The 10,524-nt window shown below is 55.1% G+C and overlaps 2 protein-coding genes across 2 annotated transcripts in view; both read right to left on the bottom strand.

The window, feature by feature from the left end:
- Positions 1-1,193: 1,193 nt before the first annotated feature.
- EPO (erythropoietin) lies at positions 1,194-3,826 on the bottom strand. Its single transcript, XM_011943926.1, has 5 exons — positions 3,736-3,826; positions 3,003-3,148; positions 2,659-2,745; positions 1,888-2,067; positions 1,194-1,433 (listed from the first exon to the last, which is right to left on the bottom strand). Exons 1-5 carry the CDS (start codon positions 3,746-3,748, stop codon positions 1,281-1,283), a joined length of 579 nt encoding a protein of 192 aa, XP_011799316.1. The 5' UTR covers positions 3,749-3,826; the 3' UTR covers positions 1,194-1,280.
- Positions 2,245-10,524, bottom strand: part of POP7 (processing of precursor 7, ribonuclease P/MRP subunit (S. cerevisiae)) — a 17,899-nt gene continuing 9,619 nt past the window's right edge. Inside the window, exon 3 of the transcript XR_001001943.1 lies at positions 2,245-2,272. The gene's annotated coding sequence lies outside the window, so the exon portion shown is untranslated. The remainder of the gene's footprint in view (positions 2,273-10,524) is intronic.

Raw genomic sequence — 10,524 nt, 5'->3', positions numbered from 1 at the left:
ACAAATATATAAATGAACCACCTAGAGTGACCCTTGTCCCTGAGCAGATGCTGTCTATAGAGGTGGCTCCAACCGCACCTGTATGTACCGCCCCTTTTGTGAATTTCAGAGGGCAGCATTCATGGTGACAGTCTCCAAGTGAGTAAAGGAGGCAGCTGGACTTAGCGGGGGTGTGCATTGAGGCGGAAGGCTGATGCTGGGAGTGTGGCATCAGCCGAAGAGACCAAAGAAGAGGCAGAAATTAACAAGGGCCAGTGACCAGGGTTGGCAGCTGTTACCAGCCCCCAAAACCCCCAAAGGGACCCGTCCTCTGGGCTCCCTCTCCTTGATGACAATCTCAGCGCACCGCAGGCTTGCCCTGGGCAGGGTTGGCAGCTGCCTTACTGCGGTGAGGCCTTGAATGGAGCCACCTTATTGACCAGCGTAGGCAGAGCGTGTGGCCTCAGGCCCGGTAGGGTCAAGAGGTCAGACAGGCTGTGTGAGACAGCACGTAGGGCCCAGCCCCCTCCACCCCTCGTTTCCCCGACCTGGACCTGCTGCACTGCTGCCAGGAGTGGGACAGAGCCAGGGGATTTGGAGGTTCCCGGAAAACAGAAAAGCCAAGAGTCATATCTGTGGTTTCAGTTCTTGCCAGTGACATTGAAGAATACACAAAGCTTGGACCCCACAAGAACCAGAGGCCAGCCCCCATCCTGTCTTCATGGTTCCCACTTGCATCCCAGCTCCACCCTTACCGCCCTGCTCCCCCACACACCTGTCAAGTACCCTCCAACCTCCAAAACCTGCCCGTAATTTTTCCTGCTGCAGATTGCAAAACATTCTCTCAGTGTCAAGGGGGCTCTTGCCACCAAGGGAGTGCCCGTGAGACCTGGAGAAGCCACAGCTTGCCACCTAAGTTCTCCAGATCATCCTGTCCCTGATGGTAGGTGCAAAAACAGGTAAATTGCCTCCAAAGCGTGTCCTGGCATCAAATTTTGCAGGGTGCCGAGTGAGCTCAGGCGTTTTCCCAGCATGGCTCTGCTCCTGAGTTTAAAGCTGCTCTCCGAATGCTTCCCGCTCTGGGCCCTCAAGTTGGCCCTGTGACATCCTTAGATCTCAGAGTTGTGCTCTGGACAGTTCCTCTGGCCCCTGAGATGTCATTGCTGGCACTGGAGTGTCCATGGGACAGGCTGGCGCTTAGCTGAGAGCCCCTCGATGGGGTTCGGGAGTGGTGAGGGAGGGTGTGGCACAGGCAATGTTGGTGAGGGAGGTGGTGGATGTGCCCAGCTGGACGCACCTGGTCATCTGTCCCCTCTCCTGCAGGCCTCCCCCGTGTACAGCTTCAGCTTTCCCCGGAGGAAATTGGAGTAGACTCGGAAGAGTTTGCAGAAAGTGTCAGCAGTGATTGTTCGGAGTGGAGCAGCCGGGGCTGCATCTGGAAGGGAGATGGCTTCCTGGTGCCAAGGAGAAAACAGGAGGTCACTGCAGTACCACAGAACAGGAAGGAATACGGACAGTTCCTCTACTCCTTTTTTTTTTTTTTTTTTTTGAGACGGAGTCTCGCTCTGTCACAGGGGCTGGAGTGCAGTGGCCGGATCTCAGCTCATTGCAAGCTCCGCCTCCCGGGTTCACGCCATTCTCCTGCTTCAGCCTCCCAAGTAGCTGGGACTACAGGCGCCTGCCACCTCGCCCGGCTAGTTTTTTGTATTTTTTAGTAGAGACGGGGTTTCATCATGTTAGCCAGGATAGTCTCGATCTCCTGACCTCGTGATCCGCCCGTCTCGGCCTCCCAAAGTGCTGGGATTACAGGCTTGAGCCACCGTGCCCGGCCCTGTTCCTCTACTCCTTAGCAAGGCCCTTCTCCCCTTCTTACAGAAAGGGCAAGCAGAAGTGTCTGCTCCTACTCACCTGGGCTCCCAGCGCCCGAAGCAGAGTGGTGATGCTGCGAAGGCCACTGATGGCTTTATCCACGTGCAGCTGCAGGGGCTTGCAAGGCTGGGAAGAGTTGGCCAACACGGCCTGGCCCCGCAGGACAGCTTCTGAGAGCAGGGCCAGGCCCTGCCAGACTTCTAGGGCCTGCTGCCCGACCTACAGGGAGTGGACTCTGGGAGTCAGCTGACCCACGCCACCCTCTCCCTCCTGCCCCTCAGCAGCCCCAAGCACCAAGCTGAGCAAACAGAAAGTATGCAATAAGACTTGTTGAATGAATGAATGAATGAATGAATGAATGAATGAACATATTCCATACAGCCCTCATTACTTTTCTTTTTTCTTTTCTTTTTTGAGACAGGGCCTCACTCTGTCACTGAGGCTGTAGTGAAGCGGTGTGATCACACCTCCCTGCAGCCTCAAATTCCTGGGCTCAAGTGATCCTCCCGCTTCAGCCTCCCGAGTATCTGGGATTACCACCATGCACCACCTCGCCTGACTAATTTTTTTAAATGTTTGTAGACATGGGGGATCTCACTATGCTGCCCAGGTCGGTCTGAAACTCCAGGGCTCAAGCAATTCTCCCATCTCGGCCTCTCAAAACCCTGGGATTACAGATGTGAGCCTCTGCGCCCATGCAGCCTCATCTCTGCTGCTCCATTTTACCTTTCTCTCGATCATTCTCCCTTCCATCTTATCAGGTTCGCAAAATGAGATTCTCCAAAAGAAAGGGAAAAAAAAGGAACTCACCTCCATCCTCTTCCAGGCATAGAAGTTAACTTTGGTGTCTGGGACGGTGATATTCTCATTCAAGCTGCAGCTTTCGGAACAGCCCATCTGAAATGCACACGGCCAGGGGACTTAAGGGTCCCTGAGGGCTCTAACCCTGGCCCACAGGCCATAGGACCCGCTGGCTTTGCTCCTTGCCTAGTTTCCAGGTATGGTTTGGGGCCACCAGACTTATTCTTATGTAGGGGGCAATATCTAGCTTCCCACCTCCACTCCAAACCAAGTGCCAGGTTCCTGGATCTGGGAGGTGTTCCCTGAAGCCCTGAGTGTGAGTTCTGTGGAAAGTACTGGGGAAGGGGTCTCACCGTGACATTCTCGGCCTCCTTGGCCTCCAAGAGGTACCTCTCCAGGACTCGGCTGTCACAGATGAGGCGTGGTGGGGCGCCTGGGACTGGGAGGCCCAGAGGGAGTGACAGCAGGGACAGGAGAAGCCACAGCCAGGCAGGACATTCTAGAAGACAGAGTCAGGCTGAGAGTCAGGCTGAGAGTCAGGCGGGGAGGAAGGAGAAGGGTGGCTGTGGGAGGACAGCTTCCTTCATCCCCACGCCTCTGCCCCAGCTCGTCCTTACTGTCCCCAGCCGTGCAGGCACTCAGGTGCTGCCTCCCTGGCCTTCATTCAATCCTGCTGCCGTGTGCACACCCCACCCCCAGCTACCAGCATCCACTTCTCCGGCCAAACTTCAATCCTGGTGTGACAGAGGCTTTCCCTCGGGCAGATACGGCTGATACGTGGTGGATCCAGCGCCCAGGTTATCAGCTTGTCAGCTTGCTCTCCACTGGCACAGCGGAACCCCCAAACCTTCTTCCCCTCCACCCCCAAACTGTGTTCCCGTCACAGGTCAGGTTTTTGCCATCCCCAAGGACTCCCCCAAGTCCCCGCTGGCACGTGGAGGCTGCCCCACCCCCTCCCCCTTCCGGGGTCCTTGACAAGTCGCCGGTCCTTGAACCCGGCCACCTCCCGGCCAATAGCCCGGGTGCTAAATCCCCGCTTAAACAGGGACCCGGGTGGGCGGGAGCGCCCAGCCCGCGAGTACTCACCGTGCACCCCCATCTCCGCGCCTGGCCGGGGTCCCTCAGCGACCTGGGGCGCGCCCGGTGACCACACCGGGAGTCCTCATCCCGGGAAGCTCAGCGGGGCAGGGCCAGCCCCACGGGCCTGGAGGAGAGGGCGGCTGTCCAGGGGGCGCGGGATCGGAGCAGAGCGGGCGCGGTGGCCCCGGTCCGGCTCCGGGAGGACAGCGCGGTGCGGCGCACGCAGCTAGCCACCGGGGTGGCCCAGGGACTCTGCGGCTCCGGCCGGGGGTCGGGGCTGTTATCTGCATGTGTGCGTGCGCGGGTGGGGGTGGGGGAGAGGCTGTGTGCGTGAGGGGTCGCCAAGGGTAGGGGCCACCCGGGGTCAGAGCAGGGGGCAGGACGCCTGGGTTGAGGCTCGCTGGGGCGTGAGCGGGGCTGCTGCAGACGCGCGTGCGGGTCATGGGGGCTGCTCCCGGGCCCTGGGTCCCGGGAGGGGAGTGCAGCCGGGTGCGCACCCTCGGGACGGGCGGAGCGTGCTATCTGGGAAAGGCTGGGCTCCTGGACACCTTCCCCTGGGGGGCATCCCGGTCTTGGGCGGAGACTTAGAGATGCCTGGGTTGCTGGGTTCCCTCAAAGTACCTGGGTCTGGAAGCCCAGAAGCTTCAGAGACGGGCAAATGGGTGGTCTCCCTTCCCACAATCCCAGGACATGTTCTAGAAACAATGTTGACAATGTTGAGGAATTTGATGGGGGCAAATAGGGCAAGAAATTTGGGGTTCTTCCTCCCTACCCCACTCCTCACTGTCTAGAACTCTGCAAACTCAGACACTTAAGTTTTTTTTTTTTTTCTTGAGGCGTAGCCTCCCTCTGTTGCCCAGGCAGTGCAGCGGTGCCATCTCCACTCACTACAACCTCCGCCTCCTGGGTTCAAGCAATTCTCCTGCCTCAGCCTCTGGAATAGCTGGGACTACAGGCGCACCTTTACACCCGGCTATGTTTTGTGTTTGTAGTAGAGATGGGGTTTTGCCATGTTGCCCATGCTGGTCTCGAACTCCTGATCTCAGGTGATCAACCCTCCTCGGCCTCTCAAAGTGCTGGGATTACAGGCGTGAGCTTCCGCACCCAGCCCCCACCCCAGACACTTAACTTTTAGTGCACAGAGCACACAGTCCATTGTGCAGGCCACACATGCACCTTGACATCTGTTTATTTGACCTGCGGTGTAGGTTAGCTAGGCTGCATGGCGGAGTTCTTAAGAACGCTGAAATACAGCTAACACCAAGAGTGATGGGGGCTGGGATTTACAGCTAAGGTTTTATGGCTTCTGGAAGCCCTGAGCCAGATGGGTGAGATTCCCAGAACAGGAGACCAAGACTAACTGGCCTCTCACACCTTAGAAAGTGGCCTTGTCCTTGAGCCCTCAATGTCCTCATCTGTCAAATGGGTGTGGTGAAACTACCAGCCTATCCTACTTAGGTTTCATAAAAGACAGGAAAGTGGCTGGGCGCGGTGGCTCATGCCTGTAATTCCAGCACTTTGGGAGGCCAAGGCGGGTGGATCACGAGGTCAGCAGATTGAGACCATCCCAGCTAACATAGTGAAACCCCGTTTCTACTAAAGAATACAAAAAATTAGCCGGGCGTAGTGGCAAGCACCTATAGTCCCAGCTACCCGGGAGACTGAAGCAGGAGAATGGCGTGAACCCAGGAGGCGGACGTTGCAGTGAGCCGATATTGTGCCACTGCACTCCAGCCTGGGCGACAGAGCAAGACTCTGTCTCAAAAAAAAAAAAAAAAAAAAGACAAGAAAGGGCCAGGCAACGCAGCTCACACCTGTAATCCCAGCACATTGGGAGACCAAGGCAGGAAAATCCTTTGAGCCCAGGAGTTCGAGACCAGCCTGGACAACATAGCAAGACCGCGTCTCTAAAAAACGAAAAAAAAAAAAAATTAGCCAGGTGTAGTGGCTCACGCCTGTAGTCCCAAATATGCAGGAGGCTAAGGCAGGAGGATCACCTGAGCCCAGGAGATCGAGGCTGCAGTGAGCCATGATCACGCCACTGCCCTGCAGCCTGGGCGACAGAGTAAGACCCTGTCTCAAAAACAAAAAAAGACTGGAATGTGCAGATCTGAGCTGTAAGAGTTTGGAAGAGGGAGAGCTCACTGCTAGCTGGGAGAAATCAAGGAAGATTTGAGGGAGGAGATGACAATGACCTCAGCCTTGAAGGGGGTTAGGGCATCTGTAGGAAGAGGTATGAGGTGGGTGGGGGATTGTCGATTCAGCAAAGCGAATGGAGAGTCAGGTGTGCAGAAGGGAGGGTGGAGGAGAGAGAGGTGGAAGATGAGGTCAGGGTGCTGCTTAGGGCGGAGTCAGGCTGTCTATGACCTTGAATGCCTCTCTGAAGAATTTCGATTTTGTTTGGAAAGAGTGGGAAACATTCACTCATTCATTCAAAAGATATTTATGGATTTCCTACCTACCCGTGGCCAAGGACCTGGGGATAGAGCAGTGAATGATACAGCCAGGAATGCCTGCCCTGGTGGAGCTGACGTTCTAGTTGGGTTGCCGATGATGAACACAAAAATGAGTACAAGATAGAAGATTTCGCCTGGGGGAAGTGACTAACACCTGTAATCCCAGCACTTTGGGAAGCCAAGGCAAGAGGATCACTTGAGCCCAGGAGTTGACTTGACCAGCCTGGGCAACATGGCGAAACCCCATCTTTGCAAAAAAAAAAAAAATACAAAAATTAGCTGGGCTTGGTGGCATGTGCCTATAGTCCTATCTACTCAGGAGGCTGAGGTGGGAGGATCACTTGAGCCCAGGAAGTTGAGGCTGCAGCGAGCTGTGGTTTTGCCACTGCACTCCAGCCTGGGCAACAGAGTGAGAGCCTGTCTCAAAAGAAAAAAAAAAAAAAAGAAAGAAAGGAAGAAAAGAAAAGATAGAGGATTTCAAACAGCCGGAAGAACTAAGGAGAAAGGGCACGGGCAGGGGTATCTAAAGTAAGGTAGTCAGAGACACCAGGCTGAGAAAGTGACTTGAAAAAAAGACCTGTTGGGGGTGAGGGACCATGAGGGTGTGGTGAGGTGAAGAGCTTGATGGGAGGGGTGTTTGGGCCAAGTGTGGTGGTTCACACCTGTAAGCCCAACATTTTGGGAGGCTGAGGCAGGAGGATTGCTTGAGGTCAGGAGTTTGAGACCAGCCTGGGCAACATAGTGAGATCCTGTGTCTATAATTTTTTTTTTTTTTTAATTAGCTGGGCATAGTGGTGCACATCTGTAGTCTCAGCTACTCAGGAGGCTGAAGTCAGAGGATCTCTTGAGCCCGGGAGGTCGAGGCTGCAGTGAGCTATGATCACGCCACTGCACTCTAGACTGAGCAACAGAAAGAGACCCTGTCTTAAAAAAAAAATGAGTGGTTTGGCAAGATGGATGGGTGGGGGTCAGAAGACAGAGGCTGGTATGCTTCTGGCTGGCTTGATTCCCTCAGACCCTGCTCCCCTGCATCCTCTGCTCACATTGAACCTTCCCAAACCTGCTGTCCAGGCTCCCCCAGCCCCACTTGGCAACTGGTTCTGCTCCATTGCAGACTCCTGGGACGTGCACACGCACACTCACGTCCACACATGGCTGCACGTGCGTTCTGTCTTGGCTGCTCCCCTTCCCCAGCCTCTGCTCTCCCAGGACCCTGACTCCTGCGTCAATGCCCTGACCTAACCATAGAGAGGGGGCCGGAGACAGATGGGTGGGGTGGATGCAGCTAGAGAAAGAGGAGCATTTTGGGCTGTGAGACCTGCCCCTCCCCTCACACAGCTTCTCAGGGGTCCCTACATCCTTGTCTGCAGTAGAGGAGGAGCGGGAGATGGGCCAGGGGCACCAGCCTCTAAATGCCGGAGCCTGCTGGATAGGAGTGGTGACTGACTTGTCCCCTGGGGCTTTTGGAGAGAGAGCTGTGATTTGCAGCTTGGGAGGGAGGACAGGATCTTGGTCCGTCCCATACCCAATCCGAAGCCATAGTAATTCTCTTTTTGAGACGGAGTCTCACTTTATTGCTCAGGTTGGAGTGCAGTGGTGCCATGATCTCAGCTCACTGCAACCTCCACCTTCCGGGTTCAAGCGATTCTCCTGCCTCAGCCTCCAGAGTAGCTTGGATTACAGGCATATGCCACCACGCACGGTAATTTTTGTATTTTCAGTAGAGACGGGGTTTCGCCATGTTGGCCAGGCTGGTCTCGAACTCCCAACCTCAAGTGATCTGCCCACCTCGGCCTCCCAAAGTGCCGGGATTGCAGGTGTGTGCCACCGCACCCGGCTTGAAGCCATAGTAATTCTGCTAAGATGGGAGAGGCTGGTTTGGAGCCCAGAGCCTCTTGGATACTGTGCAATGCAGGGTCCATTCATCTGTCCTTGAGGAACAGGAAGAAAACAAGAAGCTCTGTGGGGCTCCCCGTCCAATGCCCACCATCCCTCTGCCCAGTGCCCCCCACCCCCGCCATCTGCCTACTCTTCTAACATGATGCTGATCCCCAGGCCCAGGACCACTGCACAACATCAGCCTCATTTGTGCCAAATCCCTGAACAGGAACCTGCCACAGCTTCCTATTGCCTCAGAACTGAGACCCTCCAAGGTCCACCATCCACTTCACGTTCCAGCCTGTTCTCCCAGCCTGTTCTCCCACTTTGCTCACTCCCACTCCCTCCACCACAGGAGATGGTTTGTGCCTTCCTGCCCTTGGCTCCTCCTGGATTACCCTCCTCATCATCTCCCCCTTTTCTTTAAAGCCCAAATCTGTGCATCGCCTCCTCCATGAAGCCTTTCCTGGTCTCCCAGCAGGAAATCGTCTCCTTCCCTGGCACTGCCGTCATTTATGTACATGTCTTAGGCATCTCACTGGCAGGGCTGCCACGGACAGCCATCAAAGTTGAGCACTGCACAACTCCCAGGGGCGTCCATAGAGACTCTGATGGGAATGGTACTGTCTGAAGTCATGTAGTGCAGGTGCCCTGGCCATCGAAGAGAGTGAAGGGCTGCGTATGGAAGTTCTGATGCAATTTTGTGTCTACCAAGCATCCAGCATATCCCTTTTCTGTGGTCACCACCCATGTGTGGATTGCATTATGTGGTCCCTCCACTACATGCTCAGAGAAGGGCCCAGCCTAGAGGGGGCACTGAGCCATCCCCCGGTCAACCCAGCTCCCTGGGATCCTGGGGCGTGAGAAGCTTCCTGCACTTCCTGACCAGGCAGCCACTAAGGCAGGGTTTGAAAAGGGCCAGTTGTGACAGGAGGATGGCGGGCGTGGAAGCAGGCCGTGCTCCATGGATTCCTCCTGGCAGCGGATTCGGATCGGAAATCCAAGCAGAAGCAAATTTACAGCCCCCCTGAGCTGTCCTAGACCCCCAGGCAGCACGGAGTCCCAGCTGCCTGGAGTCAGACTTTGGGGGGGCCTCCCGGCTTCACTTTCCCTCCTCATTTCCAAGCAGTGGCTTCTCAGCTCAGCTCGAGTTCAGCCAGAGGCCCAGAAGACCTTCTGTGCTAGGAGGGGAGGTGGCTGGGGACCTTGTTGGGTGGCCTTTGGGGAACTATGAAGGAAGAAAGAATGCTGGAGGTCCAGGCGTGGTAGCTCACGCCTGGAATCCCAGCACTTTGGGAGGCCAAGGAGGGAGGATCCCTTGAGCCCAGGAGTTTGAGACCAGCCTGGGAAACATAGGAAGACCCTGTCTCTACAGAAAATTTGTCAGGTATGCTGGCACATGCCTATAGTCCCAGCTACTTGGGAGTCTGAGGCTGGAGGATTGCTTGAGCCCAGGAGTTGGAGGCTACAATTAGCTATGATCACACCACTGCACTCCAGCCTGGGGACAGAACAACACCGTCTTTCCTAAAAAAAAAAAAAAAAAAATTAAAAAAAGAATGCTGAAGAAGGAATTCCTGCCGGAGAACCAAAGGAAAATCCTTTGCCAAGTCAGTTGGGAGACGATGAGGCAAGGGCTACTTGCTTCGTCAGAAAATCATTGATAGAACCAGACATCCAGGTTTCTGTTCTCAGCAAACAGATCTGTGGCCTGGTGGCTTCAAGGGGTTGGTTGTCTGGTGACCAGGAGTGCTTGGATTGGTGATCTGAATTCTCTTTTCTTTTTTTTGATGGAGTCTTCCTCTGTTGCCTAGGCTGGAGTACAGTGGAGTGATCTCGGCTCACTACAACCTCTGCCTCCCGGGTTCAAGTGATTCTCCTGCCTCAGCCTCCTGAGTAGCTGGGATTACAAGCACACACCACCACGCCGGGCTAATTTTTGTATTTTTAGTAGAGACTGGGTTTCACCATGTTGGTCAGGCTGGTCTCGAACTCCTGACCTCGTGATCCGCCTGCCTCGGCCTCACAAAGTGCTGGGATTACAGGCGTGAGCCACTGCGCACGGCCTGGTGGCCTGAATTCTGCCACTGACTGACAGGAGCCTAACTTGGGCAGGTGACTTTATCTCTGAGCCTTCTTCACAGAGTGGGGAGGTAGAAATGGTAGTGATTGTCTCCCACAGCTGTGGTGGGATTATGGAACTCCTGGCATATAGTAATCAATAAACACTGGCTGTTATTGCCCTACTCCCCACTTTATCATTTCTCCTATTGTCCTTTCTTGGGAGACCTGGAGACCAAATGTCCAGTGTATTCCTTAGCCTTCCTCCAGCATCGTCTCCTGTTTCTCTGGGGAGCCAGGGACAGATTCGTGGCACTTTACCTTGGATATTATATTATAGCTGCCCCTACCATGCAACTAACTGAAAAAATGTCATCAGAATAGTGGGGTGGAGGGAGGT

This window comes from Colobus angolensis, unplaced genomic scaffold (assembly GCF_000951035.1).
Source record: "Colobus angolensis palliatus isolate OR3802 unplaced genomic scaffold, Cang.pa_1.0 Scaffold222, whole genome shotgun sequence".
NCBI classification, from domain to species: Eukaryota; Metazoa; Chordata; class Mammalia; order Primates; family Cercopithecidae; genus Colobus; species Colobus angolensis.
Note: the sequence above shows the minus strand (reverse complement) of the source record. Positions and strands in the feature narration are given on the sequence as shown.